Here is a 20,778-nt window from a genome sequence, read left to right on the forward strand (position 1 = left end):
CTGGATGAGCCAATGTTTTAGATGCAATCATCAGCAAAACGAACAGTAACGCATACACCATCGCACAACAGGTTGAAGTCAAGCGGGGTTCCCAAATACGAATGGGGCAATACAAGGCATCCATATTGCCATATCACCATCCCAAAACGAAATCAATTATGTGAACAGAAAAGGCTAGGTGGAACGCGCAACTCGTTCATTCTGCAGAACATGTGGCTTATTGGTGAGTGTTGCCTACTCATTTTAAGTATATTTGCCATTGCTAAAGCAACTTGAGTTGTCCTAATGGTCCTCTCTTTGTAGATATATGAACTTCTTTACTGGTCAAGCCACAACAGAGCGAGCCAAATAAAACATGTTGCTGGTACTCAGTCTCTGACACTAGCATCTCTATTTCAGTCTTTTTTCGTAGCTTGCGCCTTTTGTATGTCATGGTATGGCGTTGTGTATATATGAAATACAAACAGCCAAGGTCGTGCATGAGCATGAGGCTGAGAACAATTTGTATGTATCAATGGTTATCTCCTACTGACGTGCTTATGACGCTCGTACTCGTAATTGTTTGATAAAATCACACTTTTTCTATGCGTACGAACGTTCTCAATTCCGTTTAAGTCGTGTTTTAGAATGGTTTCTATGCTATATTAATACACGAGGCCCCTTTTCTTTAAAAAGGCTTCGGCATTATCATTTTCACAATTTCAGTGTTATTGAGACCTAATAGTGTGAAATATCCCGTTTGACTGCACTCCTTTTTAAATAAATCACTTTTCTGGAGGACTGCTCTACTCAGTGTTACATGTGTAGGCCTACATGAGACCAGAAGAGGAGTTTGTTTAGATAAAGAAAACCGAACAGGCAGCTGAGCTGCATCAGTGTCCGTTTCCTCTCACTCCCACCCTCTCTTACGTAACCCTGAAATGGATGCCTATTTACACTCATCTTGCATTCCTTAGGACTCCACAATCCTCTTTGGCATTAGTTTTCTGTTCTCAGATCTTAGTGTGGAGTATGGGCTGGACGCTGCTTATCCTTCTGGTTGTTCTGACCGTGGTCCACGGGAACCCGACCGTGACTGTCAGAACTGGGTCAGGACCAACAGTGGGGATCGATCAACACCCAAACAGTGTTCCTCTGGGAGAGGATACACAGACCACTACAGAGGTGAGTGAGCTACAAACCCCTAGAATCCTCTATTCCGAGAGGAGGCACATCAGCATAGACTCGAGACTTTCTGTATAGGCCGACATAACATGGAGAATGAGTCTCCAGTTTGTTTTGCTCGAAAATACTGATTTGACTTAACTTTGTCCAGCTTCTTGCAGTGATGCACATTGGATAGTATTTCACAACCCGAGTTGTGCTTTCCAGTCGAATCCAGATTAGATCAAATTCAGGCACCCTAAAATGAACACATCAACCACATAACCACCTGCTAAGTAAATGAAGGAGCAATGACACCCTGGTGAAATGGTAGTATTAGGTCAATCTTATTTAATCATCATTACAACATATGCTGTACATAGTACACAACCAGTTAATATACATGCCCAAGTTGAAGTCCAAACTTTGAGCTTGCTTCAAGTCTTTATGAAAACTGCTAGGCTGTGGGGCAAGGCTGTTTGCTGGAGAGCAAAGTCTGAATGGAAATAGTCATAATAAATACTTTAGGACAGTGTGGGGGGAAATCAAGGGAATTCACTTGGATTCACATTTGTAGCATTTTGAATGCACATATGATATAATACACCCACCTTATTTTAATTAATTCTAGGCAAGTTAAGAACAAGTTCTTCTTTACGATGATGGCCGAACCCTAAACCGGATGACTCTGAGCCAATTGTGCGCCGCACTGTTGGACTCCCAATCGCGGCCGGTTGTGATACAGCCTGGAATCGAACCAGGGTCTGTAGTGACGCCTTAGACCGCTGCGCCACTCAGGAGCCCTTGGTGAGGCAGAGTATGTTTACAGTTGATTGAGCACTGTGTAGGTTTGTGTGCATTTGTCAAGCATTCCATTGCAGTAATGTTATTTTTTTTAGGCGATAGATCAGCTTTAATACTGCAGATAGATTGTAGCTTTCATCAATGTAATTGTCTGCATCATTTTCAGTCCCCCATATTTTTTTTTTTATACATACACACAAACATACATACCAGTCAAAAGTATGGACACACCTACTCATTCAAGGGTTTTTCTTTATTTGTACTATTTTCTACATTGTAGAATAATAGTGAAGACAAACTATGAAATAACACATATGGAATCATGTAGTAACCAAAAACAGTGTTAAACAAAAATTTATTTGTTTATCAGATTCTTCAAAGTAGCCACCCTTTGCCTTGATGACAGCTTTGCACACCCTTGGCATTCTCTCAACCAGCTTCATAAGGTTGTCACCTGGAATGCATTTAAATTAACAGGTGTGCCTTGTTAAAAGTTAATTTGTGGAATTTCTTTCTTTAATGCGTTTGAGCCAATCAGTTGTGTTGTGACAAGGAAGGGGTGGTATACAGAAGATAGACCTATTTGGTAAAAGACCAAGTCCATATTATGGCAAGAACAGCTCAAATAAGCAAAGAGAAATGACAGTCCATCATTACTTTAAGACATGAAGGTCAGTCAATATTGAACATTTCAATAACTTTGAATTTTTTTTGAAGTGCAGTTGCAAAAACCATCAGCCTAAATAAATGCTTCAGAGTTCAAGTAACAGACACATCTCAACATCAACTGTTCAGAGGAGACTGCGTGATTCAGGCCTTCATGGTTGAATTGCTACAAAGAAACCACTAAAGGACACCAATAAGAAGACACTTGCTTGGGCCAAGAAACATGAGTAATGAACATTAGACCAGTGGTAATCTGTCCTTTGGTCTGATGAGTCCAAATTTGTGATTTTTGGTTCCAACCGCCATGTCTTTGTGACACAGAGTAGGTGAACGGATGATCACCGCATGTGTGGTTCCCACCGTGAAGCATGGAGGAGGAGGAGAGATGGTGCTTTGCTGGTGTCGCCGTCTGATTTATTTAGAATTCAAGGCACACTTAACCAGCATGGCTACCACAGCAACACGACATCCCATCTGGTTTTCGCTTAGTGTGACTATCATTTGTTTTTCAACAGGACAATGACCCAACACACCTCCAGGCAGTGTAAGGGCTATTTGACCAAGAAGGAGAGTGATGGCGTGCTGCATCAGATGACCTGGCCTCCACAATCACCCAACCTGAACCCAATTGAGATGGTTTGGGATGAGTTGGACCACAGAGTGAACAAAAAGCAGCCAACAAGTGTTCAGCATATGTGGGAACTCCTTCAAGACTGGTGGAAAAGCATTCCAGGTGAAGCTGGTTGAGAGAATAAGTGTGTGCAAAGCTGTCATCAAGGCAAAGGGTGGCTACTTTGAAGAATCTCAAATATATAATTAACACTTTTTTTGGTTACTACATGATTCCACAGTTTTGATGTCTTCACCATTATTCTACTATATAGTAAAAATAAAAACCCTTGAATGAGTAGGTGTCAACTTTTGACTGGTACAGTACATACAAATACATACATATCTTAAATATTTTTTTCCTTCATTACTTTCTAACCCTACCACCCCTATCCCAATTGGAGTAAACAACAACGCTTAGGCTTCTACTTCCAGCTTATACATGCTATATACATTTTATGGACAGTATATTTTACAATAGTTCTATTTTGTTTGTTTTTACTCCTGTCCTTCCTCTACACTCAATCTCTCCCATCTATTTCTGATGTCCATCCGTTTTGATTTTTATTTACCACATCTTTCAAACTGTGCTCTTTCACAAAAGTTCTTAACCTATGTGCGTTTTATGCACATCGTGTGTTTTACATTAGTTATATTATTAGTCCCAACCTTCAGCTCCATTTAACCCCCCTGTAATCTGTTTACAATTCATTGATTGTGTGTGTTGTCCATCCTTAGTTCTTCCCCTTCTTGGCAGGCAGCTGTCCCGTTGACTCCAGGTATTTGTTGACGAGCTCCTCCTGAGTGCCAGGCAGACATGGCTGGTATCTGCTATACTCCATGGTGTACTCTCCTTTCCCCTGGACACAACACACACACATCAGTTCTCCAGAAAGGATCATAGACTGAGCAATAACTTTAGTCCAAATAAATTAACTGAAAAAAAAACACGCAAATACAAACTCAATTCAATATCACTGAAAATGCATGGCTCGTTATCCTGGACAATTTTATGACTAATTGACGTCTTGACATCCGACTAGAGCAGCCAGTGCCTTACCTTTGTACAGGACTGGAGCTCTGTGGCGTAACCAAACATGTCATTCAGTGGAATCTGGGGAGAGGAAATGGCGATTTGACCATCAAATACACAGTGACTGGACAGACGCTTAACCTATCCTGTCTTTGCAGGAAGAAAAGGGCATAGGAAGTGTGAGAATGACAGAGCTGCACTCACATCAGCATACAGCGTAAAGTAGCCCTCCGCCCCATCCTACCCACTGATGGTGACGGTTGACCCCGGCGATGACTGTCCCTTGGAACTCATCGGGCGCCACAATTTCTACTGACATGATTGGCTCCAGCACGGCAACGTTGGCCTTCTCCATGGCTACCAAGAGGGGGACGTGGATGGAAGGAGAGAGGAGACATTCAGTAGGTTTGTCAAAAAGCTGAGAAGCACGGAAAAGGTATACAGAGGGAAAAATATGCGAGAACGATGAGGGTGTATTCTGGTTAGTTGACACCCACCTTGTTTAAGAGCGCCCTCCCCTGCACGGATGAAGGAGATCTCATTCGAGTCCACCATGTGATGCGCTCCGTCTTCTAATAGGAACTTGACGCCTGAGATCTTGTGACCAGTCCGAGGGCCTTTCTCACAGGCCTCTCTGAATCCCTGCAGGAGAGAGGGATGATGGCGAAAGAGTGACAGTGGTGTGGAAACTACGACCCGCAGGCCCATTCAATCCGGCCCACGGGAGGTTTGAGTAAAGAAAATAGAAATGATAATGGACCTATATAATCAAATGAATGCCCTTTTTGTAGCCCACAAATTGATTTTTGACCAACTAAATCGGTCAAAATAAAAAATATCTGTGGCCCTCTTGAATTTTTCAATCCCGAGTTGGCCCTCAAGTCAAAGTTTGCCCACTCTTGGGGTATGAGATTAGAGGTCTACTAGAATTTCTATCTGAATAAGGTACAGGATTTTTTCCAATCCTAATTACACTTACTGAAGGGCCTATGTGATTTTCAGACTACAGCCAGGCATGCGCACCTTCTCGACAGCCGGCACAAACTGTTTGGGGATGTTGGTTCCTACAGTCTGGTCTTCAAACTCCACTTGTGTAGTTCTCTTGGTCCAGAGGTTCCAGAACTCCTATCACTTTACCGTACTGCCCAGAACCACCAGACTGCTTCTTATGGGTAAAGTCAAACCTGCAGAGACAAGCACATAGCCAAAATCAGTAACTAATTTTGAGGATTTTCATTAAAGCATTGGTAGGTAAAGAACTGCCATAGTTGCCAAAACGATCAACTCAAATTAACATAGACAAGCAAAGTAGCTTTATGGTCACTCGCCATGCTTTTATGTTAGTGAGGAGAAGGGAAATGTGTGGCCTGTCTCTTTTAAAGAAGGGCGGTACTAACTGAATTATTGGCTTGGGAGGAAGCAGGAAGTTCTCCCCCTGCATGTGGCTGTTTCTCCAGCTGTCTAACCGCAACAGCCTCAACGGGCAGGGAGTTATAGCCTTTCCAGGCACACTTTCTTCCTCTCTGACACTTCTACCCTCCCCTTACTCACTATATTCCTCTGTATTCTCCCTCTTTCTCCTCATCTAGAACTAGGGCAGGACACGACTTCCTGCACCAGCACACACAGAGGTCAAAGTCCCATCAGCAGCAGACTGACTCTCCCTACCAGTCCTCACCACCCTCTTTTGCTCTCATTCCCCTTCTCTCCGGTGTGGATTAGGGGGAAAGCCAGGTGGTGGATGAAGTGATGACGACTGGCGTGCTGAACCCGAGTCACTACCCTGCCCGCCGAGCAGCCACGGTGGTCCAACACTACCTGAACACCCGCTACGGCTCACCCTACAGGTGGATCTTTCTCAGCACAGTACACAGCGGCAGCGCAGAGGTAGGAGTGGAGATGATCAGCATACCTTGGGGTGTGTGTTGGGCAAGAGCAGTTAATATTACAAGGCAAGGAAGGATCCTTGAAGGGGATGGATATGGGAGGTCTGTGCGGATTAAAAAAGTCCATTCTCAATACCACGTACAGTGGGAGCTTTTTATTTTACATTTTTAACTAGGCAAGTCAGTTAAGAACATCTTCTTATTTTCAATGACGGCCTCGGAACAGTGGGTTAACTGCCTTGTTCGGGGGCAGAATGACAGATTTTTACCTTGTCGATTCGGAGATTCGATCTTCTCACCTTTCGGTTATTAGTCCAACGCTCTAACCACTAGGCTACCTGCCGCCCCACTTGAGGGGGCGACGGCTTTATGGAACATAGTTCTGTTTGCTTACATTTTGTCTTAAGTGGTTAATTTCTGCTCTCTCTCCCCGGCTGTCAGGATGTGGCGGAGATGGGGAGGAAGTATCAACTGGAGCTTACCATGCAGGAGATAATCAGTAACGTAAGATCCGATTCACATTCTCAGTGACTCACTATTACGCAGAACAGCCGTGTGAATAAATACACGGTGTGTTAAGTAACCTTGTCTACACTGCCATGGTAAAAAACACCTGTTAGATCAACTTTTTTCCCCCCCCTCTCCCGTAACTTCCCTCTAACATACCTCAACGTCATTCCTTTCCCCAACTCTCCCCTCATATTCTCACTTTCTCCTCAACTACCTCACCCTTTCCTCTCCCTATAAAAGGTCTCGGGACGGTGCTCTGCGGAGCTCCTCTTTCCAGGGGGAGAGGGGCAGAGTGCTCCCCAGGTCCAGGCCTCCTGTGAGGGACTGCATCAAAGCAACACCACGGCTCAGGAAGAGGCCTTCTACCAGCAACACAGAGCCAGCAATAACCTAGCGTCAGGAAACGATATACCAGGTAGATATAGAGCCACAAACACACAACTGACCCCCCCCATCTCTCTTCTGACTGTGATGTTTGTGGTTTCTTTGACAGACAGCTACGGTCACATGGAGCCCAGTGTGAAGCCCTTCTGGCAACTGGGGGGCGTGGCCTCCAGTTTCATCATGCTGAGGGAGTCCAATGAGAGCACACTTTACAACATGGCCCAGGTGGCCAACTTCACACAGCTGGTGAGCAGCCAATAAGTCGGTTCGAGTTCCTGCCCGACTAGATGCGCAGGCGTTGCGTCAACCGACGGTTGCGTGCTACGTCATCGACTGTGCAGTCGGGCATCAGATTGCTAGATCATATATGGTTAGCTGAGACGTTAAATGCCTATCCAGGCGTGGTATGATCAGGCATGCGTCTGATGTAGTCGGACAATAACTTGAGAAGAACCTCCGTGTAACCATGGCGATATCTGCCCAAATTCCAAATTGACACTTAACTCCCCACCCCATTCCTTTCCATCCGTCCTTCTCACACACTTGGTCCCCGGTTCTGTCTGTCCCTCAACAGGAGACTGAGAAGGACCAGCTGAGGTTCAACTACCATGTCCTGCTGCATGAAATGATTTCCCAGGTAACTAAAACGTTCTGCCATCGGTCTTAACAGAACTCAGACGTCATGTTTGTTATTATAAAGGTGCATTGTTGTGTGTGTGTGTGGTTACGCGCAGGAGATCATCCACTGGAAGCTGCTAGTCACCTGGTCCCCAGCACAGGGAGTTCAAGTCCTGCAGACTGAGCTGCAGCCAAAGTGCCGCTGTGAGGCTCCTCCAAACACCACCAACTGAGATGCACGGAGAAACACTCCAGAGCCTTACAAGTACTGCAGAGAATACAACACGTCTCTTAGGACTTGAATGAAGGGTAAAGCCACGTTCTACCTGCTTTGAAAAGCTGAGCTTTACTCTTCACACTTGGCTTTAGTAATTATGTTTCCCTTCACCACTATTGCTTTAGAGGAGAGGAGAGGGCACACGTCCATGGCCTTACTGCAGCTATGCGAATGCACTGCTTTTACTGTGTCAGCATGTGAGACTCTTGGTAAGCTATAACAATGTGTTTCAACTTTTTGTTAATGTACTCTATTGATGAAGCGATGCGGGCCAATAAAGCCGTCACGGTACAGAATGTAATGCTTCTGAGTGGTTCATTTGGACGTTGTTGCCGTGTGTTAGGAGTGGTACTTACTGGTCACGCTCTCCCTGAAGGCTACCTTGGGCTTTCCCATCACACAGGGGCAGTTATACTCCCTCTCCATCCTCTACAGAAAGACAGCGACAGAAAGTAAGGTCCGCTTGATTTACTGCACCAAAATGCCATTGAAGATTCTAGATGTTTGGAACTCGTAACGCATTCTATTATACTTCAAGACAACTTAGGACACCATAAAAAAATAAATAAATGACGCAAAAATCCAAAACGCTGCGGCCAGAAGGATCATCAGATCGCCGGAGAGCGGAGTACTAGACTAATACCTGTGAGTAGATCTCCAGGTGCAGCTCTCCCATACCAGAGATGAGTCTCCTTGCTTTCTGTGTCAAAGTGGACCCTGAACGTGGGGTCTTCTCTGGTGAAGCGGTTGATGCCTTTTAGAGAACTTGTCCGTGTCATTCTGATCCACAGGAAGAGGGAGGATGAGGCCATACAAGCTCATATACTCTACTGAAATGGCATCAAGGCTTAGTATGGTCATTTAGACTCCTCATACTACATAGAATATGAGAGGGGCCCACCTTGTTGGACGGCTTCATAGACATGGAGATGACAGCCTCTGGTATGTGGATGGACTCCTGTGGGAGAAACGTGTTGAATGATGCTCAAGGTCATGACATTATGCACACACAGGCAGTTGCACAACCGATCGCATCTTTAAATACACGTCAGTGAGTGCTGACTGGTTGTTTATCTAGTCTGGACATTGGCCATAGGCATGTACCATGGAGAGGTTGGCGCTGGTCCGGGAGGTGAAGGTGTCTCCGCTGGCACAGTCGATCCCAAATAGGGCACAGATGTCCCCTGCATACACCTCCTCCACATCCTGACCAACCGGAGAGGGGGGTTCACAATTTATGACACAAAATTAAGATTGTTTCAGTTAAATGTATAGATAAAGATGTTTGTAATCATGAGATGTTATCACTAGGGTAAGTCAGGTTGGGAAATCAGGGTCATTGGGCTGTGTGGCAGAACCAAACGATCACAGTGCCCTTTCATAGTACTGAAACTGTCAGTTTGCGCCATTTACTTCTGGTTTACATTCACTTCCTGGTTCTCACCTCCATCTGGTCGGCATGGAGACGCACTAGCCGCTGCATGCGGACCTTCTTGCTATTTTTTCAGTAAGAGTGTTTCCAGCTATGGAAATATTTCAGATATGAGATAGTAATGCAAGTCTTCTCTAAATCCCTGCCACGATCGAATTCTCCGTTCTCTTACCCGAATGGGCCCTCGAAGTACATGCTGCGCTCCTCTAGGAGGTCTATGACGCCCTTCACGTTCCCCTCCAGACCGACGGGGATGTTCACGCAGGCCACATTATGGTTCAGCTTGGTCCTGAAAGCAGGAACAGAGGAGTCAGAACACAGAGCTAATGGAAAACCAGACTAGTCTGTCCACTCCACAGCATCTGTATATCTGCTGACCTCATGGCCTGCAGGGCGCGGGTTGGGGTTGGCTCCCATGCGGTCCAGCTTGTTGATGAAGGTGAGGAAGGGAACGTTGTAGCGTTTCATCTGTCTGTTCACGGCCAGGGTCCGGCACTGGACCCCTCCGACCGCACATAGGACCAGGATCGCCCCGTCCAAAACACGCAGGGCTAACTCCACCTCGATGGTGAAGTCCACATGGCCTGGACAGGACAGAGCAGTAAACTGGGGTTAAAGTTAAAAGCAAAAATACATCCTAACAGCTGTTGGGTACACTGGCATTGATCTGTTACTGTGACTTATGGTTTATCTGTCAAAAAGGGAACCTGGTCATAAGATCTGTGTTGCCACTAACACAAATCTTTCTGCCAGGTACCTCCATACCTGGTGTGTCGATGATGTTGTAATCCTTATAGATGGTGTATGTGGCAGCTGACTGGATGGTGATGCCTCTCTGCCTCTCCAGCTCCATCGAGTCCATGGTGGCCCCGACTCCATCTTTTCCCTTTACCTGTAGAGTTAGAGGATCAAACATAACCGTTTTTGTCTGTCTGCCTCCCTCTAAAAAAAAAAACACACACACTTCTCCAACTGGCTACTTCAATAAATCAGAGCCAGATTATGATTAACTCACCTCGTGGATCCCTGCTATCCTGCCCGTGTAGAAAAGGAAGCGCTAGGTGAGTGTGGTCTTCCCCCGAGTCGATGTGCGCCGAGATTTCCGATGTTGCGGATTCTTTCATTGGGAACTATACCAGAGGAGCACGACGACAACTGTTAATCAACACCTATAAAATGAAAAAAGAGACTGCGTTCAGATAAATATCTCTCCATTTCCATCCTTCTCATCTGTCCTATTCTCAACATCTTTGGGTATTTTTTCTTACCTTTTTTAATGTTAGTGTATCCCGTTTCCTTAAATGTGTTTGACCAAATGTTAGTCCTGCTTTAAGAAGTCGCATTTTGTTGTTGGACAGAACCGGTTAAGCTCCGTTTACACAACACCCCCACTGGATGTCAGTCAATCCGTGAATGTCACCGCACCGCAAGCCGGTTCCTTGTGAAACATTACTTCCTGGGCTACGGCAAATCTGAAGAGTTAAACTTGCGATCAACAAATCCGCTTTGCCAAACTCAACAATGACGCACATTGGCAAGGCGAAAAGTGTGCAGCCCCCCCCCCCCCCCCCCCCCCCATTTTGACATAAAATTATGAAATTACACATATGGAATAATGTAGTAACCAAAAAAGTTATATTTTAGATTACTTAATGTAGCCACCCTTTGCCTTGACAGCTTTGCACACTTTTGGCATTCTCTAAACCAGCTTCACCTGGAAGGCTTTTCCAACAGTCTTAAAAGAGTTCCCACATATGCTGAGCACTTGTTGGCTGCTTTTCCTTCTCTGCGGTCCATCTCATCCCAAACCATCTCAATTGGGTTGAGGTCTGGTGATTGTGGAGGCCAGGTCATCTGATGCAGCATTCCATCACTCTCCTTCTTGGTCAATTAGCCCTTACAGAGCCTGGAGGTGTGTTCGGTCATTGTTCTGTTGAAAAACAAATGCTAGACCCACTAAGCGAAAACCAGATGGGAGTGTGTATTGCTGCAAAATGCTGTGGTAGCCATGCTGGTTAAGTGTGCCTTAAATTCTAAATAAATCACAGACAGTGTCACCAGCAAAGCACCATCACACCTCCTCCTCCATGCTTTACGGTGGGAACCACACATGCGGAGATCATCCGTTCACCTACTCTGCATCTCACAAAGACACGGCAGTTGGAACTAAAAATCGCGAATTTGGACACATCAGACCAAGGGACATATTTCCACCGGTCTAAGCAAGTCTCTTCTTATTATTGGTGTCCTTCAGTAGTGGTTTCTTTGCAGCAATTCGACCATGAAGGCCTGATCCTCTGAACAGTTGATGTTGAGATGTGTCTGTTACTTGAACTCTGTAGCATTTATTTGGGCAGCAATTTCTGAGGCTGGTAACTCTAATGAACTTATCCTCTGCAGCGGAGGTAACTCTGGGTCTTCTTTTCCTGTGGCAGTCCTCATGAGAGCCAGTTTCATCATAGCGCTTGATGGTTTTTGCGACTGCACTTGAAGAAACTTTCAAAGTTCTTGAAATTTTCCGGATTGACTCACCATGTCTTAAAGTAATTATGGACTGTTGTTTCTCTTTGCTTATTTGAGCTGTTGCCATAATATGGACTTAGCCTTATTTGGTAAAAGGCCATCTTCTGTATACCATCCCTACCTTGTCACAAAACAACTGATTGCCCAAATGCATTAAGAAGGAAATAAATTCCACAAATGAGCTTTGATCAAGGCACACCTGTTCATTGAAATGCATTCCAGGTGACTACCTCATGAAGCTTGTTGAGAGAATGCCAAGATTGTGCAAAGCTGTCATCAAAGCAAAGGGTGGCTACTTTGAAGAATCTGAAATATAAAATATATTTAGATTTGTTTACTAAATTATTTGGTTACTACATGATTCCATATGTGTTATTTCATAGTTTGGATTTCTTCACTATTATTCTACAATGAAGAAAATAGTACAAATAAAAACCCTTGAATGAGTAGGGGTTTCCACACTTTTGACTTGTACTGTACACTGAACAAAAATATAAAAGCAACATGTAAAGTGTTGGTCCCATGTTTCATGAGCTGAAATAAAAGATCCCAGAAATTCTCCATATGTGCAAAATGCTTATTTCTCACAAATTGTGTGCACAAATGTGTTTACATTCTTGTTAGTGAGCATTTCCCCCTTGCCACGATCATCCGTGCACCTGACAGGACAGGTGTGGCATGTCAAGAAGCTGATTAAACAGCATGATCATTATTCAGGTGGACCTGTTTTTGTCACACACCACAATGCCACAGATATCTAAAGTATTGAGAGAATGTGCAATTGTCATGCTGACTGCAGGAATGTCCACCAGAGCTGTTGCCAGATAATTTAATGTTCACTACGCTAGAATTTGGGAGACCACATGTAACCACGCCAGCCCAGGACCTCCACATCCGTCTTCACCTGCGGGATCGTCTGAGGGGGAGAGGTGCTTAGCAGTATTTATGTCTGTAATAAAGCCCCTTTGTAGGGTAAAACGTATTCTGATTAGCTGGTTAGGCTTGGCTCCCAAGTGGGTAGGCCTATGCCCTCCCAGACGGAATGGAGACGCTACCCAGATACAATTAGAGGATGAGAAGGATGACGGTTTCTGGAGTGGAGGAATATTGAAGGTGGATTGAACTTGAAAATGGAACAAAAAGGGCTAAAGTTGTAAATGAGTGTAGGTTTTTGGTTGGAATACAATTCACTAACAATTATGCTTTTTTGGGGATAAGTGGTTTTGTTTTGATTTCTTGTGTGTGGAAAAGGCATTAAGGCTCTACAAAATATCGACATTTGAAGTGGTGTTTAGATTTTTGGAGCAGAGCACCGTTAAAAGGTGTCATCGCAGGTGTCGCGTTGGATGTTGAGGCCTTGTGGTTTATGAAGGAACATATCAGTTGTTGTTGGAGCACCGCTGTCTGAACCGTGTAGTGGATGGAAGAAAAGAGGAAAGCCTGTCGGTATTATTGAGGTTTGACGAAGAGTATCTCCCTTCACATGTGAAGCTGGGATATGTGAGATATGCGGTGAGCGCTTTCGTGTCCAAGCCATGTTCTTCCAGAATTGCAAAATTTTTGAAGTTGTTGAAGAATCTGAGGATGTACGGTGTTGCGACTGTGCTGGAAATCACATTCCCAGTTCCCCGGAGTGCCCCGTTAGGTTAAAGGAGTTTGGAGTGGCAAGGATCAGGACTGTACAGCAGGTCTCCTACATGGAGGCACGTGAAATAGTTGAAGGAGCGAGTGGAGCTGGAGATATGGCAGTGGACGCCCCGCAGCCTTTGGAGATTCAGAGTGTCATTCAAACAGTTGAGGGAAGCTGATATGCTGATCGCGAAGAAGGTGGATTTTGTGGCGTTTATTGCGCATGTGATTAATTGTAACGCCCAACTGAACAAGAAGTCCACAAAACTGGCCATAAGTGTATCTGCGGCTGAAAAGTTATTGGGTCTCCAGTACATTGCAAGGAATACTGTCCGAAAATGCTCTTCCTTCTCAGGTCCCAAAGTCTGTGTGGATTAGAGTTGACATTTTAACCTGACCAAAGAAGTACATTGATTTTGTTTCTTTGTCTTTTTTATTATTATTTGGAATCAATATTATTGTCTAAAATCTCGTACACTACCCTGTACAGTGACGGCATGCACCTCTAACGTATGTATGCGGACCACCATAATACCATAGAACAAGAAAAGCAACCTAAAACACTCCATGCTCAGTGAGCAAGTATTTTGACATGTTCTTCCTCTATCAGTTGAACACATACACAGCAAACCGATAAGCTGCATTTACATCCCCTCCACACCCAGATACAGATAGATATCGCACTAAGACTCTTGTTCCCAGCCTAACAAGCAAGGATAAACAACAGGTTATTGGCAGACACTTGACTGATGGTAAGTTTTCATTTCAGTTTATGGAGAAAGTCTGATACTCTTTGGAGAAGTAGTTGTTTTTTTATGGTGCTTTGTAGCCTATTCTATCTCTTATTGATCTCTGGGGTGATAACATCAAATCTAAACTTCTGCTCATCAGTATACCATTTGACCATGGATTTAATGTGTTTCAATTTCTGTAGCCTATATGTATCTGATAACATTTATTGTGATCATCACAGTGTGTATGTCTTAGCGTGACATGCGTCACTTAATTGTAATTAGTTCCAGGTGCTGCCTGTGAGTGTGGGGCGGTATTTTGTGTATAAATGCCCGGAGTTGAAGCTTTTTGAGTCGATGCGACATGGCGGCAAATTCAGCATAAAAGAACCATTTGAACAGTTTGCTTCTACAGCGGGTGAAGGAGTGGAAAGAGCATGGAGATATGGACATGATTGGAAAGAGGGGAAGAAGGAAAGGATCTAAGGGTAGAGAGAAGCGATGTGGTGAAGACCTCAGAGTTCGAGCCTCATCCCAATGATGATAAAGATGATCCCGGCACAGTCGGAGTGAGATTCTTTTGGAAAAAATGGATCCTTGCCTTGATCCATATGTGGTGTCAGGTTGGGTGATGAAGAGGTTGGGGACTGTTGACTCGGGGAAAGTAACTCAAAGTGGACTCGTGATGATTCTTTGCATTTCTTCACTCCAGAGGGAGCGGGTGCTCCACATCACATGCCTCGGGACAAGAACTGTGACTTGCTTTGCTCTCCGGAGCAGGGCGCAGTTGAAAGGACGGATAACTGGGGTGGCGTTAAGTGTTAAGGAGGATCAACTGAAATTGAAGATTCCCGGTGTCTGTGATGCCCACCGTTTGGTGTGATGCAGACCTGGTGGAGAGCGTGGTTAAACAGAAGACACTGTCTGTCCTGCTGAGTTTTGATGCAGAGTCTACATGACAAGGTCAAGTTAGGATGTGTCAGTTATCCCATGAGAGCTTTTGTCCTGAACCCATTATGGTGTTTTAGGTGCCACGCTTATGGTCATGTTGTAGCAGTGTGTAAGAGGGAGATTTCTAGATATGAGAAGTGTGCAAGAGGGCATGAGACAAAGAAATGTGTAGTATCAATTGAATAAGTTGTGTGTGTTAACCAATGGTGCTGGACATCAGAAGTGTCCGGTGAGAGAAAAGCAGGTTGATGTGGCCATTATCAGAGTATTACAGAAGGTGTCATATGCTGAGGCAGTGACGAAAGTAGTAAAAGAAGATGGGTGCAGGTTGAGGGATCCTATGAGGCGCCCTGTGAGTAGGCTAAGACCAGTAGAGAGTGATAGGAATAACATGTGCATCAGTAAGGTTGGTTTCTTAGCGTTCATAGCCATGGTTATCAACTGTACCGCAGAAATTGAACATAAATGGCAGAAAATAGATATTGTGGTGGCAGCTGCAGAGAATACTTGGGTGTAGGAGATTTTACTGAAGTGTTACAAGGTGTGTTGAACGATAGTGTCCCGTCCTCCCAGGCTGCTGGCCTGGTGAAGGATCAGATAGGGCCAACTAGTGGAATAGTGGTGAGGTTTTAATGGGTGTAGGGTTAGTTGGTAAGGCAATTTTTCTTCTCTTTTTGTGTCACAAAGTGTAATGAATTCACACTCCAGAACATTAGGCGGAAACCAGTGGAGGCTGCTAAGGGGAAGACGGCTCATAATAATGGCTGGAACGGAGCAAATGGAATGGCATCCAACGCATGGAAACCATGTGCTTGCTGTATTTGATACCATTCCACCTACTCCGCTCCAGCCATTACCACGAGCCCATCCTCCCCAATTAAGGTGCCACCAACCTCCTGTGGCAGAAACAACAGGGCTAGATAAGAGAAATAGATGAAAATGGAGGCTGTGACCGTCAACCTGTTACATTAGGCTAACTTGTTAATGTGTTCATCATTCATCTTTTTGAATGACCATTCTAGGTTATTCTGTGGTGTCTGCTTGGCTGCTAAAATGTATCTTACCATCAGTTATGTGTGTTAATCGCTGCAATTTCCTCCATACGCAGCAATATGGATTGACCAGTTCCCCTAAAAGGACATTGTATGTGACCTAACATCCCTATCCGTAATGGGTGTGTCAACGCAGCAGTGTTGGCATCATCCTTATCAAATAAAACTGTATTTGTCACATGTGCCAAATACAACAGGTGTAGACCTTACTGTGAAACACTTACTTACAAGCCCTTAACCAACAATGCAGTTTTAAGAAAATATTTACTAAATAAACGAATATAAAAACATATACAATCTTTCCATTATCTTCCCATCTCATTTCCTGTGCCTAAGCACTCCTTCCTGACTTGACAGGGTTTCTACTGTCATGCTGCTCTCGTTCTGTCTGGATATTATAATCAGACCGCATGATTATGAGTCAGTTTATTGTTTTGGCATGATGCATAGATCATGCATAGGACTATTCAAATCGACATGTGGAAAAACTCAAGCCTCTTGTCTACTGTGGAACCCGGGTCAGCAGGTCACATTGCAACACACAGTTGATCCATTTCTCAAACACCAGCCAGAGAGGCTTGTGGGAAGTCATCGAAATAAGGCAGTGACTTTGTCATCTGCTATAGAATCACACAGTGTTCACAAAATGTCATCAATACAACAGTGGAAAATCAGTGTGTCCTTGTACCTCCAGTCTGGTGTCAATCACTATCAACAGATACGAGAATAATCCATCACATTTTAGCATCAAGTCTAGCGACCATCAATCCACACTTTGAGTGTCACAAACAGAACACTGGAAATTGTATATTACAGAAACTCAAAACATGCTAAACATTGTGTTGATCACTCTAAACTAAATATGAACTTTAGTCATATTACATTTCCCCATTACAATGTGTGGTGAAAGACTATAAGTCCTGCCTCTTTCTGTTGATTTTTCTTGGTGATTGTAACACTGAGTCGTAATGTCAGATTCAGAGTCACTAACTAGAAACTGAGCTGACCCCATTCCAATGTCTAGATTCTCTCTATTCTGCAGGGCAGGGAGGGACAACTGGCGGACCAATAAAAAATAAAAATAAACCTTTTTTTGGGGGGGGGGGGACTCAGTCGGGGTCTCAACTTACTGTTGAGAGTTAGGATACACAAGGTGCAATTTCTAAATGTGGTTGTGCATCAGAAGTTTGTCTAGCGGCCAGCTAACTAAACTTGTAGTAAGCATGGTCGATTTACCGACTGGGGTGGGGCCCATTGATCATCAGTTATCATATTGAAAACGGCACTATTGCAAAATGTGTAGAATTGCAGGAAAGTAGCTGTAAAACTGCACATTTTTTACTCTTCCCAATGGCAAAATGAGTAGAATTGCATGATATTAGTTATAAAACTAACTGCAAATTCACCCGGACAGCTGATGAAACTGTGAATTTGCACAACCAAAGAATTTCTACACCAACTGTCAGAAACCGTCTCGGGGAATCTCATTTGTGTGCTCGTAGTCCTCACCAGGGTCTTGATCCAGCTGCAGTTCGGCGTCATAACCCACTTCAGTGGGCAGATACTCACCTTCGATGGCCACTGGTACGCTGGAGAAGTGTGCTCTTCACAGATGAATCCCAGTTTCAACAGTACCGGGCAGATGGCAGACAGGGTGTATGGCATCGTGTGGGCGAGTGGTTTGCTGAAGTCAATGTTGTGAACAGAGTGCCCCATGGTGGTGGTGGGGTTATGGTATGGGCAGGCATAAACTACGGACAATGAACACAATTACATTTTATTTATGCCAATTTGAATGCACATAGATACTGTGACGAAATCCTGAGGCCCATTGTCGTGCCCTTCATCCGCCATCATCACCTCATGTTTACTCATAATAATGCACAGCCCCATGTCGCAATTCCTGGAAGCTGAAAATGTCCCAGTTCTTCCATGGCCTACATACTCTCCAGACATGTCACCCATTGAGCATGTTTGGGATGCTCTGGATCGACGTGTACGACAGCGCATTCCAGTTTCCGCCAATATCCAGCAACTTCACACAGCCATTGAAGAGTAGTGGGACGACATTCCACAGGCCACAATCAACAGCCTGATCAACTCTATGTGAAGGAAGTGTGTCGCGCTACATGAGGCAAATGATGGTCACACCAGATACTGACTGGTTTTCTGATCCACGCCCCTACTTTGTAACCAACAGATTCATATCTGTATTCCCATTCGTGAAATCCATTGATAAGGCCCTAATACATTTATTTAAATTGACTGATTTCCTTATATGAACTATAACTCAGTAAAATCTTTGACATTGTTGCATGTTGCGTTCATATTTTTGTTCAGTGTAGTTATAATGACGAGATGCTTGTGCCAACGCCCTAACAATGGGATCCGTTGCCCACAGAGCGGAGCCGGCAGACTGTCAAGATCCCGCCTATTCCTCTCTTTAGATTGTTGGATACACCTTCTTATTTTAATACTTTTAAAAATATCTGATGAGGAGTGTTGACGTCAACCACCTGTATTCAGTGGAGAGTGAGATGCGTAGATTGTCTAACATTTCAACAGGAACATCTCCGGTATAAAGTGCTTTTGCTCAAAGTTCCCGGGATATGTGTCACACACATCACACTTATATCAGTACACTCGTAACAACCTAAGCATTACAAAACTTCTATTAGATCAAATAAGCCTTAGGTATCAAAATAGCAATATATTTTTTATCTTGACTAAATTCGACACTCTCATTGCCCCCCATACAAAAACTCCTCACTTGCTTAATAAATAATGATCTGCTTAATGTGGACAGATTTTTGGAGGAGTAAACCCTCTCGCTTCGACTCTTCCTCTCTGCTTTAGGTAGGCCCAGACCAGAGTTGTATACTATGAAGCAAGCTAGATCTACTCAGGGTTTTCGAAAGTTAGCCAGCTTAAATTAGCTTCACATTTCAGCTCAGGCTTCATCTGTCCTATGATGGAGGATATTGCTCATCCGCCTGGCGCTTACTCTAGCATCTACAGAATCGGTGTGCCCCCCCCCCCCTAATGTGATTAGCATGACGTTGTAAGTAACAAGAACATTTCCCAGGACATAGACATATCTGATATGGGCAGAACGCTTAAATTCTTGTTAATCTAACTGCACTGTCCAATTTACAGAAGCTTTTGCAGTGAAAGCATACTATGCTATTGTTTGAGGAGAGTGCACAGTTATGAACTTGAAAATGTATCAATAAACCAATTAGGCACATTTGGGCAGACTTGATACAACATTTTGAACAATAATGCAATGGATCATTGAATCAGTCTAAAACTTTGCACATACACTGCTGCCATCTAGTGGACAACATTTTAATTGCGCCTAGAGTCCTAAGTCCTGGCCTAGAGTCCTGGCTTTCTCTTGCATTTCAATGATGGGAAGAAAAAAAAAGAATCTTTGCATTATCTTTTACCAGATCTAATGTGTTATATTATCCTACATTAATTTGACATTTCCACAAACTTAAAGGTGTTTCCTTTCAAACAGTATCAAGAAAATGCATATCCTTGCTTCAGGTCCTGAGCTACAGGCAGTTAGATTTGGGTATGTCGTTTTAGGCGAAAATTTAAAAAAAAGGTTTGTAGGCTTGTAACTGCGCATGCTGAGACAATGCTGAAACATAAATCCATGTGCGAGTCAGTGCCACATTTTCATTTGTGCCCAAATCAAAATGAAAGACAGGTTTTGGGAAATTCAGCAATGGTGTGATATTGGCTTTTTGAAGTGCAGTCTTTAATTTATTACTGATAGTTAATGCCGTCTTCGGTGTGCTTATCCCCCACTCCTATCAATAAAATAATAGAATTTCCATACAAAAGTTTTACTGTGTGTGGTGGTTCAAATGCATTCTGTCATATTTAAATGTGTGATAGGTATTTTAACATTAAAAAAAAGTTTTACAAACAAAAAAACATTTAATTAATAAAGTATTGAATCAGTCATCTTCCTCAAACGATGGCTATGCAATATGCAATATTTGCGAGATGGAGGGAATCTGATTTCATTGGTCCTCAACTTGTGGCTCAGACTCTTCATTCAGGATAAATGGAGTTAGCCCGCCCTGGAGCAGGTTAGTTCTGAAGGATTTGTTGCCATAGAAATGTACCTGGCTAAAAGGTACTGGTTATCCCGAGTTGAACTCGAGAGTGGACCAAAGTTATCTCGGTCAAATTCTTTGCATGATTAATCAGCCATCTGCAGTGGCAGTACAGCATTTACTGCGATGCGGCCTCCACAGATGTCAGAGCAAACATACTTTTTACGCTTCGCAGAGCTGTTGTGAAGGAAGTTGCCAAGGAAGTGAGTTTGTGTTTATACAGGACCTCACGCCCCCTCCTACCGTCAAACAATTATGTCAACGCGGCGCTATACAGAGCACTTCGCATTGTTACAAAATTTGAGAGGCACACAGCAATGTTGTATGGAGGTAGGCCTCCGCATGCCTCCAGGGGCTCCGCGAATTGCGTCACACCCTCCACACGAATCCTCAGACC

The 20,778-nt window shown here is 44.0% G+C and overlaps 1 protein-coding gene and 1 pseudogene across 1 annotated transcript; one reads left to right on the top strand and one right to left on the bottom strand.

The window, feature by feature from the left end:
• Positions 1-1,471: 1,471 nt before the first annotated feature.
• LOC129821661 (elongation factor G, mitochondrial-like) lies at positions 1,472-17,790 on the bottom strand (annotated as a pseudogene).
• On the top strand, positions 5,729-8,226 carry LOC129821814 (latexin-like). Its single transcript, XM_055879488.1, has 6 exons — positions 5,729-6,142; positions 6,583-6,645; positions 6,892-7,066; positions 7,145-7,281; positions 7,610-7,672; positions 7,770-8,226. Exons 1-6 carry the CDS (start codon positions 6,005-6,007, stop codon positions 7,884-7,886), a joined length of 693 nt encoding a protein of 230 aa, XP_055735463.1. The 5' UTR covers positions 5,729-6,004; the 3' UTR covers positions 7,887-8,226.
• Positions 17,791-20,778: the final 2,988 nt, after the last annotated feature.

The sequence above is a fragment of the Salvelinus fontinalis genome, chromosome 24 (assembly GCF_029448725.1).
Source record: "Salvelinus fontinalis isolate EN_2023a chromosome 24, ASM2944872v1, whole genome shotgun sequence".
NCBI classification, from domain to species: domain Eukaryota; kingdom Metazoa; phylum Chordata; class Actinopteri; order Salmoniformes; family Salmonidae; genus Salvelinus; species Salvelinus fontinalis.